Below are 21375 nucleotides of genomic sequence, written 5' to 3' on the forward strand. Positions count from 1 at the left end.
AGATTGAAATGATATTGGCAAAGGATTACCGAGATGACATCGGATAAATTTGCATCAGAAATTCCCTTATCTGCCAGTTTGAACTGTTGCTCGCCGCAAGACAGGGCCTAAGACGTCAATCCCACAAGGCCTAGCATAATGTCTGAAGTTTTTGGCGGGATAATTCAAAGTTCTTTCATCGCCCGCGTGTTACTTCGTCCGCAGCAAACAAGCGCGGCCATGAGTTCGCAATTCGATCGTGCGACCTATGATTTAAATAAAAATCTCTATTTTGAAAAAGGTGCGCCATAGGATAAATAATGGGAATAATCACACACGCACCAAGTAAATATTGCCGGCTTCAAGCAATGACCTGACAGAATCAACTGACCACGTGCTCGAGTAAAAAAGCCCGATCTCCGCATAAGAGTAGCCACCTTTTGGCCAATGATGGAACTAAAATGGTGACCACCACATGCTAGAGTGGGTGTGGCACTGCACAAGGCTATGCAAGATTGCTTCTGATCTCAATCTCAAGCTAATCCATATATACTCATTATGAAGAGGCCTGCATTGTTGAGTTAGACAACCATGATGCAGATGAAGTTTGGAAGGATGTTGTTGACAACATTCCTGTATTATTCTTGGTCTTCAAGAAATTCTCGAGATCTCATCCAAAAGAATGGCGAAGATGAGGTCAAAATGTGCCTCATAAGTAGTCACTCCTGTCTCTGACATGAATGTCTTTGCATTTAGTACAGCCAATCGAGCAAATATCATTCCATCTTTGACTATATACAAGAGAAAAGGTGATTAGGCAACCCAGTCTTCCTCTTTCCAGCAAATGTTACTGAAGGTCCAAGAGCCTGCCTTATGATAAGAATCATAGAAAATATTCCATAGATGCAAGAAGAACGCAATAAACAAAAAATATTTAAGAAAGATTGACTTTTATTACAGTTTTAGATGATTAAAGGAAGAAAAACCATCAAAATAAATACGTGCACAAATTCTAAATCTTTTATGGTGAACAGAATAATCAAACCTCTTTTGGCAGGTCAGATAGAGTTACACGAAGTCAACAATTGGGGTCTATCCTCGCTCTCTCCTTTTCTAGCTTGTAGACTACAATGCTAAGAACATAATATCGCTGAATCAAACACATCCAGGCTCCTGTCCATACTAGTCACCAGAAGTCAACCAATTAGATCCCAAGCTTCTGCCATTAGCCCCTTTAAAAATCACTGTGCCAAATTGCAATATTGCAATATTGCAAATTGCAATGGACCGTTTTTGTAGGCCAAAAAATTCAAGGGAGTATCAATATATACAGACAGAGTTATTATGAAAGAAAAAAATCTGTTCTGATGAGGAAAGATTGAAAAAGTCGACCAATGTATGTTCTGATTGTTTTAAACTGATAAAATGATGAAGCACAACTAAACAAATGTAAGCATCAGTAATTCAATATTTTCCTGCACTTAAAACGGGTACATGTTTTATTATACACCACATGATTCTGACAAACGCACATACAGACAACAATTTACCTCACCATGCATCATTTGATGCTATGAAAGTGACAACTAAAATGTGTAGGCCTGCAGGTGCATGTACTAACTAGACGTGATTACCTTTTATGCACACGTATTAGCAAACTGTGGGTGTTGAGCTGACCCATTCTCAATTACTACTGCGCTTTCAGTTTGTAAAATTAGCCAGTTGGTGAACGCATGGTTGGCAAACCACCAATTTTATTTGCAAATACTTGTGGGCCTAACACGGTTTGTACATGTACAGAATGTGAAGAGGAAGTTATCATATATAAATAGACACACATATACAACTCATCTACCCTGGGTCATGTGACTGACAAGGTCAAGGCTTTCAGGAAAACAAGAATAACCGAAAAACATTTCCTGATCAAGTGGCCAATTCACCTCTTATCACACGAAGAAAACCTGCATGCGCAATTCCTATCAAAACTTGTTATCACAAGACCTTATCACATGCCTTTTTCAAGTACTGAACTTTAAATGCCAAGGTACATGTAGATTCCTTAAAGGCTTGTGATCAATGAACAGTTTATCATGAGATCATTTATCGCCTTCGTATATTGGATATTGATTTAATCTCAAAAGTCCATATTTCATACGAACAATAACCGACTAAGGAAAATTATGCAATATTTTCAATTCCCAAGGAGACAATTTGAAAAGGGGACAATATTTCCATGTGAAATAAGTTACCCGTCTTTTAAAAATATTTTACAGGGCTTCCACTAAATTTGGACAAGGAAGTATTCAAAATGCATCGAATATCCTTACGTACATGAAGTTCTTCTTTTACTCTTGAAGCCAGAGGTTAGTTTTTGGTGCTTCTGTAGTAATTTTCATCATTTTGCCCTTCTGTTCCCAGCAGAAGCCCCGAGTTCAACTATTAGCATGGCAAGAACATGAAATATTACTACCGGCACATGAACATGTAGCAGCAAAAGAAGCACACATTTGAGTTTAAGAAAACTTTTCCATTAACACCGAAGAAGAGAATTAATTATGTAGCAGAAGTTTGTTGCTTCAAAGCCTCATATATCTATCGTGCAATAGACCTGCTTCAATATCCCAATAAATATTCAAGAATTAGTATAATCAAACACCAGAGTTCTTTAAGTCCAAATTTATAAATGATGAGTTATACAAAGAAATCAATATATTTTGAATCTGGGGTTAATACAATTACACTTTTAATAGGGACTGCAAGTCATAAAATGAATTCGTTGCTCAAAAAAGTAAAACACATACGTGCAGTCAATAAACAAAAATCCTAGAGTAGAATAAATTTCTGATAAGTAATAGCATACATGTACATGTAGCAGACTTCAATTTACAATGTAGACCGATTTGAATATTTTACATGTCCAAATGTTTGATCTTCATTGAGTTGAATACCGGCGAAACAATCATATTCAGGTTTTTAGTTTATGAATGTTGAAAAATACACAGAAAAGTTCCCAATTTTGTGTACTTTCTTGTGTTCTTCATGTATGTTTATAAGTGAAGCATGGAACCTGTTGTTAGCTCGGATTTAGACCTCATTCTTCCAAACATGTTTGTTGCAATGTTCAACGGCCTGGAAAGATATGAAAAACATTGATTAGAATTTGGGACATTGAAAACATGCCAAGTAGAATTTCTGGAATTGTCTTCTAGAGGACACCAGAAATCTGGGGAAGTCACAATCTTCAAGAGATTTACACTTTCAAAAACACTTCACACAAATCAAATTTGATATCATATAGAGCGGACCATCATGGATTTCACGAATCACCTAATACCACCAAAAATACTTTCTGTTTGGAAAGCCAAAATAATTTTTTTTAAATTTCCAAGTGAAATCACACCCCTGTTCAAATACTTACATTACATTTCTTAGCATTGTCGAAGTTGGTACACCAATAGGATGGTCCCCATGTGCATTTCTCTGCTCCAAGAAGGTGAGGTTTAGGTGTAGCTACAGCTGAAAAGTTGAATCAGGAAGTACAATCAGGAATCCAATCACATGGTTCCACTCAAATGGCTGTGGGGGAAGTCAATCAGGGGAGCAATTTTCTTTGAGGTGACGTGGTCTGGTGTTTGAGGTGTCGTATCATGCCTTTTTCTTGCCATATTCATAATCTGAACACCCTGGCTTATAGATATCCGGCACTCAACTGACTAACTTCTTGTGATCCTGGGCAGGCAACTTAACACTACTGATTTCATTGTCCTCCCATCATACCAAGTGACTTAGTTACATGTAGTTGCTGATCAACATCAAGCAACTTCGAACATTGGAAGCATGTGAAATTGATCAAACATCATACCTTTTTGAGAGATGCAAAGTCCAAGTTCTTTGCAAATCAACGAAGGCGAAAGTTCCTGAACCATAAGCTTAATTATTATGGGGCCATATTGTTTCACTAAGGCATCACATTCTGACTTGACAGAGGAAGGCAGGTATCCACAGAGCTGGTTCAAAGCAGCCTCAATCTGGGTCTGAAATAGAAAACAACATTGAAACAATAATCAACTGACAGGGCTTGAAGTTTTCGGCAAAAATCATGTTTCCATATTTCTCGGCTCATTTCTTTCTTTTTGGAGCAGATAAACCCAACAGTCACACAGCAAGTGTGTTCTGGCTATGCACTAAAGGCGTAAAGGGGATTATGAACTAATGTCTATGTACCCAAGACACACTCTGGTCGGTTACTATTGCACTGTTTCATATTCAAGATATAACAGTTTTCAATTAAAGCTAAATGCATGAAATAAATCTTTGCCCAACATCAGCGTTTTTCGGAGATCATTCAGTTGAGCTGTTTGGCATCAGCATTGAGATGGTACCTTACCTCGGTTGAATTTTTCTCCAGCAAAGCATCAAGATAGCCAGCAGCTAATTGACAGACTTCACATGACACAGCGCTTTGAAATTTCTCGACAGCTACTGAAATAGGATATTTTAAAACCGTACATTATTCATGATATTCAGCTCAGTTGCAATTCATAGTATCACCTCAAGATAACCACTCACATCGACTTGTACAGACCCAGCATTACACAAGGCACTTCTCTCCATTCTCAATTTCACTTGCGGAAGGCAGGCCTCAGTGGCCTGTGCAGTAAATGCATGTAAAAGTCCACGAAAGTCGGCAGGATTCACCCATTTGTGATATGGCTAAAAATTGGCAAGCATACTATTGTCTCATGATAATTCCATTTTACATTTCACACAAAAACCTAACTTGAATAATAACTCTTCATTTTGTGTGGCCTCATTTTCTACTGTCCACTTCAACCTCAGTTGAGTTTGTGGCTGTACATGCACAAATGTGACCTGTATACCTGGGAAATTTATGTACAGTTTAATACTTGGGCAACTACGACTGTGATAGTGCCAGCCAACCTCTACACATAAAGCCAAGGTAATTCTACAAGGAATAGTCTATGGGTGGTCTGTATTTCATGGTGGTCTATCTTACGGGTGGTCTATAGTACCAGGACGAGCTACCTTTATTCACTGGTGGTTTACAAAGTTTTATTCTCTTGCACACAGCATAAGGTTCCAAATCTTCAGTAATAATCTTTATCAATAACCATTCATATTTAGCGACAAAGGCATCACACTGGTCCTTGAAAATTGTGGGCAACTTTGAACAAACCTCGTCAAGAGCTGATAAAATAACAGCCTGAAAGTGGACAAAACAAAAAGATGAAATTTACCAGATGATCATATCATACCTTTCTTTGCTTGTGTTGTCTTAGTACAAAGCCCAAGCTTAGTGCAGACGTCCTTCGGAACGATTTGTAGAGCTAGAAGCTTAACAACCATTGGTCCATACTGTTTCACAAAGTCATCGCACTCAACCTTGACTGTTGCGGGCATGTAGCTGCAGACTTTATCCAAAGCCTCCACAACCATTGCCTGGAACAGAAGGAAGGAAGTCATGACCTCATTCGAAGAGATCAGGTCATAAAACAGTGAAGAGCTGCTTGATGGTTGCAATAAATTTCAAGAGTTGATGTAAAATATTTTGCCAAAGAGAGAAAAACCACCAAACAACCATCGTGGAGTAATCCAATTATAGACAAACAGCCATAACTTTGATTTTTCAACAGGATTTAATAAGATGCTTCTGATTGACTCGGGCATACTCACCTCTGTTGAATTTTCTTTAAGGAATTCGTCAATTTTAGTCACGACCAGTTCACAAATTGGACAAAACTCGATTGATTTCACATTAACTTGGAGTTCCTTTACGAGTTTGGGAGCTTGGTAAGACTTTGATTTTGGGCAGACATCAATGAACTGAAATAGGAAAATTCCCATTTTTCAAAGTGAAAAGTGCCAGGGGCCATGTGCCGACAAGAATATGGTTACCATAGATGACCTCTGTTACCTTGGAAATCAGGCCAAGGTCAAAATCGTTTGACCTGTCTTTCAATTATGATTGGTGAGAAAAATTGCGCAATGTGGACATTTTGGCTTCAAATAAGCTTTAGTCTTCACAACTATCATGTTTCATATGTTTCTTCTCTTTGCATTCCAATGAAGGTTGAACTATTCAAACTGGCCCATTAACCCATGAAAACAGATGCTGAAATTTTGCAACTACAATATCCTTTACCTGGCAAATATCCTTGGCACTTATTTCATTGGCAAGTGCAAGAACTATCTTATCTCCATACATGACAAGTAGGCCATCACACTATAATAGAGAATATATAATTATACCACAGTTCATTTTAAACAATATCCGACTAGAAATACTTCATGTCCAAAGTAAGGCAAGTGAAACTTGTAAAGGAATACCTAACAGTTGATTTGTTCTCTGGTCCTGTTGGTGTAGTTTTGGTTTATAAACATTACTGAATTGCAGAAGGTTCAACTAGTGTAGCTAATTGGGAAGAATGAAAGTCTCGTGAACTCACAATGGCTGCCTCGGTATCAGGAAGGAAGTTGCACACTCTCTCCAACTCTTGTCGGATAGCAATCTCAGTATTTTTCTCCTTCAGTAGAGCCTGCAGGTACATGGCCATAGTTTCACACAGGACACAGGCTTCAGTGCCGAAGACGTACTTAGGAACTGCAAGATCAATTGAAAACGAAATTCATGATTGTATATCTTGTGAAGAAAATAAGAGATATGTCCAATGATTTTTAGCATGCTTTTCAGGTAACTATCCGTCAGGACCCCACTAGTAGAGAAGATCTTCCATCAGGCAGCAGAGGAAATATTTACTTGGTTACAACATGTAACAATGTTGAAGGAAGAATATACTCAGTAGCGCGTGTTACATTAATCACTTGTGCTAGGAGACTTTGTGCATGAACAAGCTGGGAAGAATTAACAACTAAGTAGCATCCAAGTGAATTGACACTATAAATGTACTATGGTGACACAAAGATGCAAGGAAAACAGCAGCTATAACATGCTTCAGTTCAAACAATTCGTTGAGGTTATTCAATGGTATTCAGTGTTTTTATTGAGTTGGAGGTATTGAAATACTCAACATCGTGGCAAAAACTTGCTAGAGAAGACCAATTTTTGGGTTGTCACGTCCCGTTACCGTATACCAGTGAATCAATGAAGGCAAACCTGGAGCCGAGGAAGGGCATGTATCCTGACCCAGCAACTTACCTCTATCCGTTGCAGAACACAAACCAAGTGTAGTGCAAACCTCTTTTGGTTTGACGTCATTCACGAGGAGGGTGATGATAGCATTGCCATACTGCTTAATAAGATTCTGACACTCGGTCTGAACCGTCTTTGGCAGAAGTGTGCACACTTTCTCCACTGCAGTGATGATTTCTTGCTGTAAATTTGACATGCAGGACACTTATCATGATATGATTCCTACAGAGTTTGGCAAATAGATTACCTGGTAGGCAGGAACATGGCGAGGTTGGAGTTCTGATGTACATGTAGGAGGAAAGTGGAGGAATGGATAGAAGATTGAAAACAAAATGCGTCTACTTACCTTCAACCATGTTTCTCTTTGTGCCAAGTTACGGACAGAAGGCTTTGATATTCACAGCATACGCTTCATACTGTGTCGACGTAATTAGGCTGCTGGGGGGCACCTGCACAAAAGACCTTTTTCCCCTTTAACAGGGCTCTGTGTAAATTTAACAGATGCCCCAACCAGCTAGATTATGTTGACATACTCTAACATTGTATAGTGATATTGCTCCCCGTCTTGATTTCATTCCATGACTTTTTTCCTCACCTTATGTCCTCCCTTGTAATGACCAGTATCCACAGTTATTGCTGCGCAGACTAGTGACAAGCGTCAGGGACATCACACAAACATCATGCAAAATGATATGAATACACTACCTCGTTTTGAGGGCTTGCACAAACCAATGAGAGTGCAAACTTTTTCGGCATCCACGTCGTTGACGAGGAGGGAGATGATGACAGCTCCGTACTCTTTGACAAGAGCTTGGCATTCTTTGGCTATAGTTGATGGCAAATAGCTGCAGCCTTTGTTCACAGCATCAATGATTTCTTGCTGAAAATTGAAAGGCAGGGAGCTGGTTGGAAACAAGGAAAAGGTACAGGTATTGTAAAGTGAAAAGGATCCGGAGAGGCTAGGATGAATATTTAACCGTTTGTAAAATCCCATATGAGACTTTCAGTGTTTTATGATAGTAAAAGAGCACTAAGTATTGTGTGTATCAAGTGCATTGTAACAAAAAACTACACACGTTTCTAAATAATTTTCGTTTCCAGAAGTTTGTTGATGATTTGATTAAACATTTTGTGAAATCCTATTCGAAATGGGATATTGGCAATAACCTTTTCAACTATGTTGTTACCAACACAACTACACTACATGTAACTTTGATGGCATACTGAAAAATCGGGCAACAGCTACATGCAAGAAGATGGTTTGATACTAAAACATATTGACAGAAACATATCAGTCGAACATGTGATTGAGTAAGATACATGTACTTACCTCAGTTGCATTGTCCTTTAATTCAGACTCCAATTTGGATATGAGGAATTCACACACGACACATTGAGTGCTGGAACGAACTGTCAACTTCTTGGCGGCTGGAGACATCATTTGCATTGGGACCTGGCTCATGGACTGTACCCCATTTGTTTCTTTCAGGAGGGACATTAAAGGCTTCTTCATGCTAGTGCACAGGCCAATAGCTTTACAGAGGGTCTCAGGGTCCTGGAATACATTACATGTACATAATATAGAACAATTCATTGACCCCTTTACACAACCAGTGATGTTCTCAACCAGTACGTCTAATGCAATGCTGGGATCACGACATACATGTATTAGCCATGGCCTGGTGTGGGTCTGGGAACTTGGAGCTGAGAGGGTGATATTGGAATTGATCGTCTTTTAACTCTTGTCTCAATCAATTCAAAGATGGAGCGAAGCGAAGTGACTCAAACGTCAAAAGAAAGGCGGGCCAAGTTTGGCTCAAGATATAAATGACAAAAACACATTGGATAAGGGGAGTCTTTGAAACTTGATAAAACTGTTAGTCCACACAATGCTGGGGAACTCGCATGGTGTCGGCTTCAATTGGAAGTACTCACTATTTCCTGTGCAAGGAACTGGAAGATGAGTGGTCCATACTGAACAACCAATTTATCACACTGAAATGGAAAACACCAATAAATATTTTTATCACAATCCAGAATGTGGTTCGGTTCTTCAACCTAATTTACAATGATGCAAAGTGTAGAAGGCTGCCACCATATTGAAGGTGTCTCTATCTCCATTGTGTCTATTAAAAAAAACATGCTCCCGACAGACAAACACTATCTAGTATAAACATTGACGACAATCATGATGCTGCCTATAGACTCACCTCGTCCTTTATACTTCCAATATTGCCACATAAGTATTTCTCAATAAATGTTTCAATCTCTTGCTGGAAAGGAAACAGAACATTTTAATCTTATGAAATTCTGGCAACCATTTCATAATGTTCGCTATGCGGTTAGGAGAAGGGGACATCAAAACCTGTATGACAGTTTTTTAGGAACCATCGCTACTGACATAGGTTGCATGTGCAAATTGTTGCGAAATGTGGTTTTAAAAGTACTACACAACACTACTTGTATGCAGTGCCAACCAAAAATGTCCTTTGCTACTGAATGTGCATCAGTTTTTCTACTGATAGTTCTTCTACTAGTGATAGAAATGGTTATGGGGAAGCTAGCATATTTCCGAAGCCAGCGTTACAAATGTAAGAATAAATGAATAAATACAAACAAGCCCATCATAAACGAATAAAGAATAAATGAAGCATAAATAAATAAAATGGTATACAACAAACAAGCAGACGTACAGGACATAGAACCTGGAGAAGATTGCAGAACTAAAAGCATGCAGTACAGCCACACGGAACAATACATTCACCAAGTTCTACCTGCTTTGCCTCATCTGTGGTAATCTTTTTTAATTCTGCAACAGCTAACTTGCACATTTCACATTGCTCAGACGGACTAGCTTTCTTGTCACCAGAAGTGTCCTTAGGATTGAATACTTTGACCTGTTTGCAAAAGACAGCGAATTGAGATGGATTGTAGTTTTTCTTCAATATCTTCAATGGTTTACATGTAGATTTAATCACATCTTCAGTACAAATCTAACCTTGAAATGCATTTCTCAAAAGTATGCACAAACCAATTGAAACAGTAAACTACAGTTTTGTAGAGTTACACTGAATTCATTATTTTCTATTATTCTCTAAGGAGATTGGAAATTCATCCATAAGTCAATTTATGTGGGGCCGACCATCAAGAGATTAAAAAATGTCCTCTTAACAACATTTGAGAATTGCATTTCAAGACAAGATAAGTGAACCAAAGTGTGACTAACTCACAGGGCTTATGCTGAAATGAAACGTATGGACAATCACAATTTGTAGTTGTACCTCAGTTTTGTTGTCCTTGATTTCTGAACGGGCCGCAGCCATGATGAGCTTGCATACTTCACACTCCTCACCAGCAGCTTTCACAGGAGCCTGAATGAAGGCAATGAACATCCATTACATTTACATAATATTCAACCATAGAAAATGGGGAGTTTTGATGTTTTGTGAATTAGTCAACGGTTTTATGTATATCAATCACACTTTTATTTAAATTCGCCACCTTTCCAACACTATCCAGTGCTGTAGTACAACCCAGGACTAAGTAATAGGGCTTATAAAACATCACGCATATCAAATGAAGCTGAGGAAATATCAATACCAGAGATTTAAAAAAACAAACCACCAAAGCAACAAAAATGTGCCAAAAATGTGCTAACTTTCTTGGTTCACAGAACACAAAGTCCCCCGTCTTTTTAAAACTTTGTCTCCTCGATATACATGTACATGTACTTATTCATGCAGTCGGGCTTCTCAAAAGACACAACAGATTGATTGAATATACTTCATCATATAGCATACCAGCAGAACAGGACACTGGTGACCAAATAGACGTAGGTCATATGATTAAAAGCAGTCCTGGTGATCACTATTATCTTTATAACCTATTTTGACTTGATTGAGTCAACACACATCAACTCTGAGAACATGCAGAGCCTGCAATTCGAAGGGCTTAAAATAGATCATGACCAAGCATTCCTCCACAGTAATTCGCCTTCCTTTCTTCTGCATCTGTCATGTGTCTCCGTTTTTAGCCAGGGAAAAGTGTAAACCAACACCCGTTTGCACATTGGATATTAAACCTGAACCAGTACTTACATTATGTGCAGGTTCAAAGTTCAGAGTGTGTGATACCGCCTGCATAAAACCAATCAAATTCAGCTTGTAATGGTTTGAAAGTAACATTATTTTACTGTGCATACTTGTTTTTACCTTGCTCTTTTGGATGTAATATCCAATCCGACGCAGACATTGCAGGTTGTCGGATGGTAATAAAACAACGCAATCCTGATGCTAATTAAACATTGTACAATGAACAATATACTGTCTACTGATACCAGAAATCCATCACAAGCTAAAGCTCGTCTTATTCCTTTCTGCTGATACATACCTTTGATTGTGTCTTAATCAACTGGACATGACCAAGGATGTTGTCCAAAGGCTTTTGGCCCTGAACCTTGGCTTCAGGCTTGGGTTTGAACCCTTGGGTACAGAATCCCACAGCAGTGCAAATTGTCTTCGGGTCAAGCTCGGCAATAACCATCTGCATGATCTGTGGGAAGAACTCATCAACCATGCTCTTGCACTGTAAGGAAAATCTACATACTTGTACTTGAAATACAGGAATTATATCCTTTCAGTACGAATGTTGGTACCATCATTCTTACAAGGCTTGTCAATCTCCAGAAGAATAGACAGTCACTTCAAATCTAGTATGTTGTAAGCTTATTTCTAGATGCATATCTGTTGCCGGCATTGGTGATTTTGTGTCGTATGTATTATAAACCGCAACTCTTGTCATTACTGCATTGCATTGTTAATGAATGAGTGTACTCTATATTGCAATATAAAGCCGATTTTCTCAAAAGCAATTCAGGCAAAGATTAAATTACCTGGGCTGCCAAGCCAGAATCGGGAATGATACTACAAGCCTGTTCCAAATAAGCCAGAATCTCCTTCTGCAAGAAGAAAGAGAATAACGTTGAAACATGTACATGTTTTCTACTAACTAGTGCTACAGCATGTGATAACACAAGTCAACTTAATACAAGTTCTAGTCATTTTAACAGTCTGGAACTTTTCATAAATTTTTCTACTGGTCAAAAACATCTTGGAGATTTCCAACTATCATTTTGACCCAGACTTTCAAATTTCAAACTTTGCAATACAAAATCAAACCATATCGTTCATGTGCTTGGCATCCTCCAAGACTTTGAAAACAACTTGAAGTAAGGTCAAGTGTTTTCAATTGTTACAAGTGTACATGAATGTTATCTGACGAATAGCAGTACATGCACAAACTGAGCAAGATATTTGGCTGAGCCAGACTTCATTACCTCTCCCCCTTTAACCTTGTTCAGCACTTCTTTCATAGTATCCTCACAGAACTGACAAAGCTCTCCACTCTTTCCATCCTGAAATATTGGCGGATGTTGGGAAAATGGATGAATATTGGTTTGGATAAGGAAGGACGGGTTATCAGACTGTTCCATGAACCACTTTTCACGATATCATTAAAAAAAATCAGCTACAAGTTACAACCCATTCTGAATCGTTTTGTATTTTTCCACGTTGGGCAATTAAAGTACTTTTAAGAGGCACCTTTTTAAACCCCCTCCCTTTTTTCAGGTTGGTTGAGTTTTTTTTTTCTTTTCTGTACTTGTAATGGTTCATAATTGATATGTAATTTGCTCCACTAAATACTTCAGTAATGTTCGATTACAGCATTACTTTGAATCGCTCCACTAAATACTTGGGTAATTTGTACACACATGTTCGATTACAGCATTACTTTGAATCGCTCCACTAAATACTTGGGTAATTTGTACACACATGTTCGCTTTAACAGCACTACTTTGAATTGCTCCACTAAATACTTGGGTAATTTATGTTCGCTTACAGCACTACTTTGAATGGCCAATTCCATCTAAGTGGGCCTCCATTAGAACACAATCAAAGCCTATATTTGTACTATGTTGGCCGACAAAGGTTGAAATGTCGATTGTGTGGGATCACATGCTGTTCCCAGTCATACACTTAGTATCACATGATAAATACTAGATGACACACTTTATATCCTGCTATGACAACTGTTGTAGAATAAGTAATTGAAATTATCGAGGAAGGCATGGTGGAGATCATTCAAAAAACTTTAGGACACGGTGTCGAGGAAACAGGAGCAAAAAACAACTTCAATCATAAAATATTGTTGAAGCAACTAATTCTGGTTGCATGGATGAACTGATGCACATCACACCATGAAAATTCAACGCCACCCAATCGACCAACTAGTTTTTCATATATAAGACAGACAGCTAATCCTTTAATCTGACCTGCCCGATCTATGACCCTATCAATCCTGCAGGCCTATTATTGTCATGTGTATGTAACATTGAATAGTGGTCTTTTTAAAGTCATACCGTACCGTAACATACCAAGGTCTAAGCTTATATATTTCCCGACAATATCCATACAGACACCTTTTTTTACTATTGGGCCTTCAAGCTGTGGTAAATCTCTAAGAGTTGTATCAGATTATCATAGAAATGATAACTCTCGCAATATCAGTTATAATTTTTTTAAATCAGTTATTGTTTTTTATAAGAAATCACTGTGAAGAGTGGTTCATGGAAAACTCTGTGTGACAGGGATGATGATTGATGTTCTATTCTTGTAGTGGATATCCTGAAAATAATAGCAGGGACAGGACATGATGGAGGGCTGAATTGAATACTTTGATCACCATCATTCATACCTCAGTAGCGTTGTTTTCCAGGGCAGTGTCGATTTCTTGAAAGACAAACTTGCAGACATCACAATTCTCATCCTAGGATAGGATAGATACCATGCAAATCAGTCATGACAGTCATGTGGATGAAAGGAACAAGTTCTTAATCTTAGATTTTTTAGAAATAAAATTTCACAAGACTAGCCTACTTCATTACATTTACAATACAACTGCTTAATCAAACCTACAAAGCAAACCATATTTCATATGACTTTCTTATACATTATATCATTGAATTCCAAATCATCCTGAAAAGCAAATACATAGCCATGATGTCAACTCAGATGACATAAGTAAAGTATACATCAACTAAGTCTATAAAATGAGCAGACTGCAATATCACTATTAGTCATTTGTTACTTGCGCCTCTGTCATGGCCTGCTATTGCTTTAATTCGGGTTTGTTGGAAATGTTGCTGCAGTACATAAACTTCTGAGGTAAACTAAATGTACAAGTAGCCAGACAGTTTGGATTGGATGCAATAAGAATAAATATCTTACCGTGACAGCTGGAAGCTTCTGGTTCTTCCAAACTGTGCTGATGCAGTGCTGGACGGCATTACATTCTTTGGCTGCTTTAATGTGACTGCACCAATATGACGGGCCCCACGTACAACGTTCACTGCCAAGTAAGGGAGACGCGGCAGCTGAAGAAAAAGTCATGGTACGGCTAGAATCAAGTCAAAACTCCAATATAAATTTATCAATTGCTCAAAAATTAATTATCGTGTATATCTTGAGTTCTGACTGTAATAAACAAACGGTTTTGCTGAAACCTGGACTGTCACCTGCCGTTTAGGCCTGCTATTCTATCTGTTCAAGAAGTTGCTGATCATCAACATCAAGCGCATCGCATGCAAAATGCAAGAGTCGGTCAAGAGTATAGGGCCTAACAGAGAACAGTAATAATGTCACTTTTCTAGCCAAAACATTCCAGATCTCGTTGGGCTTCCTGCTCCCTCAACAGCCTAAACACTTTCGAATGTTTTGACCCCTTACTGACATTAAATTCAGTAGCCTGTGCTGCAGACTACTTGTTTTGGGACACCCCGTACTTCGTTGGGTATCAGGCTGTTTCGCTACATTGCCAGTTCGCTACAAGTCGTTTCGCTACATGTGGCGGTCGTTTCGCTACATGGTAGGTCGTTTCGCTACATGGTGGAGTCGTTTCGCTACATGATGGGTACGGTCGTTTCGCTACATGGAGGACGTTTCGCTACATGGGTGGAGTCGTTTCGCTACATGGATGTAGGTCGTTTCGCTACATGGATGTAGTCATTATTTTTACTCTATTTTACCCTACTATAATTCCCGGTGGTGACTGCCGGTAAAAAAACTTATACGGTTTGATGGCGCGCAAGGGGTTCTTGTCGTCCTGGCCTGGGTTAGGCCACATAAAAAAAGAGTTGGTGATCGTCCCCGCCCGCCCCTACGAAAAACGCCCGGCCCCATTTTTTGTTAAAATCCTAAAAAAGTTGGTACAATGTATATTGTTCACTGCTATAGGGTCAGAATTGCACGATTTATTTCTTTATTTTTATTACTTGCTTAGAAATATCTGTAGGCCATGCACATTTGTCTCTTTTACTTTTTTGAAAAAAAAAAAAATGACTACATCCATGTAGCGAAACGACCTACGATGTAGCGAAACGACCTACATCCATGTAGCGAAACGACTCCACCCATGTAGCGAAACGTCCTCCATGTAGCGAAACGACCGTACCCATCATGTAGCGAAACGACTCCACCCATGTAGCGAAACGACCTACCATGTAGCGAAACGACTTGTAGCGAACTGGCAATGTAGCGAAACGACAGTAAACCCTTCGTTGCATAAATAACAAAATAGATTTTTCAGGAAAATAGGTTTGCAGCAATTTGGGGTTTAAGTTCCATACGTATTTAGACTTACCCGCAGCCACTAACAACGAAAGAACAAGGAGCTTCATTGCGGAAGGTCTTATCACCACACAACTCGTCAAATCAATGTTTAATCAAAGTGTTCTCGAGCAATATTAGGAATATCGGTCACGAGAATTTCTGTCATGTGACTATACATTTCGGACTTCCGGGTTCATGGACAAATCGTCAGTGCGAGATTTGATTGGATGATAATCTTATCAATTTGACGTCATCAAACTAAACAAAAGCACATGGCATCACATACCACGCCACCTTCTGGAGTGATTTCGAATCAGGATATTTGGCTTGTTGACTTTACAAAGTTGTGCTCCTCATACTAAGACCGATCTGGGAGGTGGTTTAGGGAGCATGACAAAGTTATATGGAAGCCAAAGAAAAGAACACAGTTCGTCTTGGAGGAGGGGGTCAACTATTTTGCAATTACTAAGAAACTGCGGTTGACGCCAGAAGAGAGTCCTGCTTCATCTTTGGGGGGTTCCACGAAGAGACAAATAGCATTGGCCTATATTTCCAACACCAGACAGCATATGGCATGATCTACTAAGTAGAATCAAGAACAAAGATGAAGACGTATTTCATGGATCAACAGACAGACATCATAGATTTTATTCCCAAGCACCAATTACAATATCACAGCATCCTATATCTACACAGGATAATAATATGAATATTCAAATCTCCTGAAAGAATTTAAATGAGTAACATTACGTGTATAGTGATATGATACAACACATTGAATCTCTTTTTAACTATTGTCAATTTTCTCTCTGCTTGAGTTGGACTGATGATCTAAACAAAGGCCAAGCTCAAAAAGGTAAATTTATCAGAATATCTTAGAAGCAATATCATGGACTGTTAAATCTAGATATAAAGTAAGCATTGACGGGAAATCGTAAGAAGAATCTTGTTTCCTTGGTCTAATTTTGATTGAATCCCATGTGTTTCATAAAAGAAAATATAGAGACTGGCAGATGAAAATTCTTGGGCAGCTCGGCAACAAATTCGACAACAATACAGAAAACAACAGGCTAATATCAAATAAACTTTCACAAGCATTAGAAAAACATATTATCAAAACTACGATATTTCATGGGAACTGTTGGCACGAGCTAGGTGGTCCAATTGGGGGTCTCCTGTTGCCTTTTGCACAGTTTATGAACTGCATGTGGTTTGATTTGCATGCAGTGATGCTGAAAGCATTCCTCACACACAAGTGTGACCAGTACAGTACCAATGTACTATTTAACGCATTTTTTATATGTCAATACCAAAAATCTCTGGACCACCTGGCTGCTGTCAATAGTCTCAGGAGATGCTCATCAGAATTCGAACAAGTTTGTTTTCTTTAACAGAAGTACAGTTTATGACAAAAAGATATGGAAATTATTGAACAGTTCACAAATTTTAAAGGCAACAAGTCTAAAATTTTAACAACAAAGGAAACACAATTTTTGTCTTGTAGAAATCTTTTTAATACATGTAGATAGCAACCCCAAACACCGACCCCCAGATCTGTTATCTCTACATATCATCCTGTAACAAAGCACAAACACTAAGAAACCATCTACCGATAGGCTATAGTCATCATAGTGACATAACAGACTTCTTTCGAGATTCAAGATAAGAGGTTATCTCTGCTAATGAGCACTCGCGTGCATGTAAAACATTAACTACGAGCAAGAAACATCCGTTCCTAAGTTTACATGACCTGTAACAGTAGCAACTACAATGTAGCTGCCAAAGAACAATAATATGGTATCATTCAATGGTAAAACATACCAAATCAATCAGGAATGTTTATCAACTAACAAGACTCTCTCCTTCGATTTGTCTTCGATGCATTTATGAATGAGCTGTATGATTTTCTTCATCCTACGATCCATTGCTTTGTAATATAAATCAGTGAGAATCGGCGATATCGGATCAGTGGCAAGAACAGTTCGCAGCACCTGGCTAAGGACACCGTTTTGTAAAAGGACTAGTTTTTCATAAGTAGACTCGCGCAACCTGAAAGCAAGGAAGATAAAGTTGTGATTAGTATTTTACTTCACAGGACCTCCCCAGACCTTTGTGAAACCTGATACCTAGTATACATGCAGGCTAGCTCAAACTTTTTCACATACATGTACGACAATGGTACCAGTGTTTTCATATGAACTTTGATGGCCATATAGCCATTTCTTCATGCTGGTCAGCATTTGGAGTTGGTAATGCTACCAAGAGCAAGCCAATGACTGTTATCCCGAATGGATTATCATGAACCATAGGCAAGTGGTTTCTCTAACGATATCAAGATTCCAAGGAACCTGTGTGATACTTACATACAGCATTGATATAACGGAGCAAGGATAGATAATTCGTCGTGGAATGGATTGCCAAAACTGAAAAATGCAAGAGAATACAATTGATAAAGCGTTAAATACGTGGAGAGAATACAATGTAGTAAGAGGGATGAATGTAACATTTGCAATTCATTTAAGTATCAAAATGCAAATGGAACGTAACCTGGCGCGCGGCTTGCGTGGGCAGCCGTGATGCTGTTAGTGTTATCTGCTCGACTCTGGGGAATAAACAAAAGGTTAGAACCAGCTGAGTCTGGATGTGGCATTGAAAATGCAGGAGGTGTATTGACGGTGGTGATTTTTAAAACATAAAAATTAATATGTCAGTCGGCATTACCAACGGCTTGTGAAATACTATCAATAGATTTGACGGTTGTGTAATTCAGTTATCTCATGAAAAATCTCTCCTCTTGATCAGATTTGAGCGATTACTGGGTACCTCCAATGATGTCATTATGGTGTTACCTTTTTGCACTATCAAGTAGCAGCACCATACTATCAGTCTGAGTGAATGTCTCGTAGTGATGTCGGTCAGCATTACCGATGAGGTAGTCGAACGCAGCTCCATCTAACAGATCTAAGAGTTGAGGTCCAGTATTATATGGGGGAGACTTTTTGACCAACTGACAGAATGAATTGTCAGTTTCCCACCTAGGAAAACAGGGAAAAGATCGGGTTGATAACGGTGAGATAGATGCAACTCTATAAACTGTGTTTATATTAAAAGTTTGTCCTAACGGCTGAATCTGTGGGTTTCACTGTAATGATTCAACCGCGCATCACCGAGCAGCTGACAAATTGTCTTTTACTGTGCCACAGAGGAGGATAAGCATGAAGCACTCATACTTGTACCGGGGTCTGATAATATTCCTGACCTGCACATTTCGGTACATGTATAAAATACTCACTTGGCATGTTTCCCCTCCTTATAAGTCCTCCTCCAAGGGTGTGGGTGATTTTTAAGTTTCCACTCAGATGGTAGCCACAGTACCATTGTACCCTCCAAGACACTGCCATCTGCGCAGACGCCATCTTCAGGACCTTTGCAGTAGTAACATTTTCCAAAAAAACAGGTATTGTTGTCTGAAAATGTGAGTAGTAAAAGATATTATAAGAATTTAAATCCCATTCCTCAAGTTCAGACTGTATTACAATTTCTCTTTCAGCATATAAGGTATCACTCACCCTTTTTGAAAAATGTTTGCAGCAGTTTCTCTTCAGCAATGGGCATAACTTCCTCTCTCAGATTGATTCTCCTCCCTACAACCAGAGGTGCCCTATTGAATCCTAATATTCTGAAAAAAGAATGACTTCACATCAGGCCCGTACTCTGAACAGCGGTACCAAAGAAGAACAGAAATCAGGGCTTGTCTCAATAAGGCAGATAAAGGCATCTTGCCAGGTCAATGTAGACAAGACTTCAGAGAAACAGTTAACATTTCATATTTGTACAAATGGCCTTTTTGAATCATAGTTTAAGGATTTTTCAGAATGTTTTTTTAGTCAGGGTACTGACCTGTTAAGATGAAATGCCGCTATTTCTCCATTGTGCCTATCTGCACCAGCATAAGGATTTCCTAATATCACAAAATCTCTAGCATACCTGAAGAAGAACAACGTCATGGGGAATAGGCATACATGGAGGAAAACAAAAAATATTGGTTTGCACTCAGTTTTTGGCAAGTTTGATTGGATCCATCAGTGTTTCAGCTCCTTTGCATGAACACTATTAGGAACAGATAATGGAATTGGACTTCTGAAGACCCCAGGCAGAGTTCAGGTATCTTTACTCTTTTAAAGTAGCCTACAACAGCAGTGGCAGTCAACTGCAACAACTGTTGGTCCTAAGTCTTCTTCCAAATTGGCTCACATCTGGGAATCCAATACAGAGAATCAGCTAAAAACTGCAGCCTTGACAATCCACTACCTACCACTTAGGCTTGAATGCTGCCCTCTGACCTCCCTCTAAAGTAAGAGACAGCTTAAGTTGAGTACCGCGATATCCCACATTAGCACCAGTAATTTTCCTAGTTGACAAATCTCTTAGAATGGCACCTGAAAAGACACAAAAGACAACATGCAATAATCTGTGCTGTTTATCAAGTATCAAATTCAGGTGAAGGCCTATACAAAACAAACTTATGGCCAATCCAATTGAGTGTTTCCCTTGAACTTCCACTCACACAGTCTGGCATTTTAATGGAGGGCACACTCTTGCCACTGGTTATAAGAAGTACCAACCGTTACAAAGTTGCAGGATTTGTGATGGGGACATTATCATCATCCTCCAACTCAGGTGGTGTGATCAAAATAACCTACCTAACTCTGGGGCATTATCTGGATGAATCTGACGTGGCTTTACCCACTTAGCAGCTGTCACCCATGGAGACTCGGGTAGTTTATAACTGTAATTCAGCCTATATTTCTCCACAAACATACTGACAATAGTTTGTAATGTTTTCTTCGACACCCCAGTGTCCTCTTTTTTGTCAGAATCATCATGGTTTGTCTCCGATTCGAAGTAGTCCTGGCTGTCTCGAAGTTCATGGTTCAGCCCATGGTCATGAATCTCGGGTTCCAGGATGATGAAGGATACCAACAGAATGAAGAAGACAATCACAACAAAAGCTAACTTGTGGTAATACTTCATTGTGATTAGATGACTGACGGCATTTCATCCCAAATCTAGAGTTGGCAGGCTCTGAAAGAGAGACTGTGACTGTGAGTGAGTGTGAGAGGTGCCAAGTCAGTAGTCAGTGATGGCGAGTAGGCCTAGGCCTAGAATAGATAAACTGAGTGAGGAGTTAGATAGCCTAGTTCCATTGATACTCCTTATTCATCGGCGTCTATCAGTTCCTTCGAATAATGGACAAAATCGCGATTTTTCACCAAAATTTATCAAACTATTTTACACCTTAGTTCTTAATTTTACCGCTAGGATTCAATGCACTTGTCGTTTAGTTGTAAACTCGATCTCCCCTTCAACCGGTGTAACAGTTTTAAATGTCACTCCTCGAAATTGTCTTGTGTTGCCTTGTTGTAGTGTTTTTAGCTTCATTTTACCACAATTTCAACTATTTTGGAACTTAAACATTTGCTTTTCATTTACAACTTTATTTCACCTTATTGTCTTCAGAATTATTTTTGGGCTAAATCATCACTAGTCCCGTCATTA

At 38.9% G+C, this 21375-nt stretch overlaps 2 protein-coding genes across 8 annotated transcripts; both read right to left on the bottom strand.

The window, feature by feature from the left end:
* Nucleotides 1–912: 912 nt before the first annotated feature.
* Nucleotides 913–15993, bottom strand: LOC135492525 (prosaposin-like). 7 transcript variants are annotated; one of them, XM_064779053.1, is made up of 19 exons: nucleotides 15848–15993; nucleotides 14437–14582; nucleotides 12486–12563; nucleotides 12042–12107; nucleotides 11540–11734; nucleotides 11248–11286; nucleotides 9925–10047; nucleotides 9361–9423; nucleotides 9086–9145; nucleotides 8481–8705; nucleotides 7157–7331; nucleotides 6447–6601; nucleotides 6143–6223; nucleotides 5674–5823; nucleotides 5256–5439; nucleotides 4367–4461; nucleotides 3842–4013; nucleotides 3398–3495; nucleotides 913–3108 (listed from the first exon to the last, which is right to left on the bottom strand). In XM_064779053.1, exons 1-19 carry the CDS (start codon nucleotides 15882–15884, stop codon nucleotides 3064–3066), a joined length of 2187 nt encoding a protein of 728 aa, XP_064635123.1. In that variant the 5' UTR covers nucleotides 15885–15993; the 3' UTR covers nucleotides 913–3063. The 7 variants fall into 7 exon arrangements, with proteins under 7 accessions (XP_064635123.1, XP_064635134.1, XP_064635115.1 ...); XM_064779064.1 differs by lacking the exon at nucleotides 7157–7331 and adding an exon at nucleotides 7856–8030 and having other exon boundaries at nucleotides 4367–4458; XM_064779045.1 differs by lacking the exon at nucleotides 7157–7331 and adding an exon at nucleotides 7856–8030.
* A 447-nt stretch (nucleotides 15994–16440) lies between these two features.
* Nucleotides 16441–21126, bottom strand: LOC135497823 (glycosaminoglycan xylosylkinase-like). The gene is made up of 8 exons (XM_064787804.1): nucleotides 20520–21126; nucleotides 20132–20255; nucleotides 19717–19803; nucleotides 19386–19495; nucleotides 19109–19283; nucleotides 18666–18851; nucleotides 18180–18239; nucleotides 16441–17865 (listed from the first exon to the last, which is right to left on the bottom strand). Exons 1-8 carry the CDS (start codon nucleotides 20848–20850, stop codon nucleotides 17646–17648), a joined length of 1293 nt encoding a protein of 430 aa, XP_064643874.1. The 5' UTR covers nucleotides 20851–21126; the 3' UTR covers nucleotides 16441–17645.
* Nucleotides 21127–21375: the final 249 nt, after the last annotated feature.

This window comes from Lineus longissimus, chromosome 1 (genome assembly GCF_910592395.1).
Source record: "Lineus longissimus chromosome 1, tnLinLong1.2, whole genome shotgun sequence".
NCBI lineage: Eukaryota > Metazoa > Nemertea > Pilidiophora > Heteronemertea > Lineidae > Lineus > Lineus longissimus.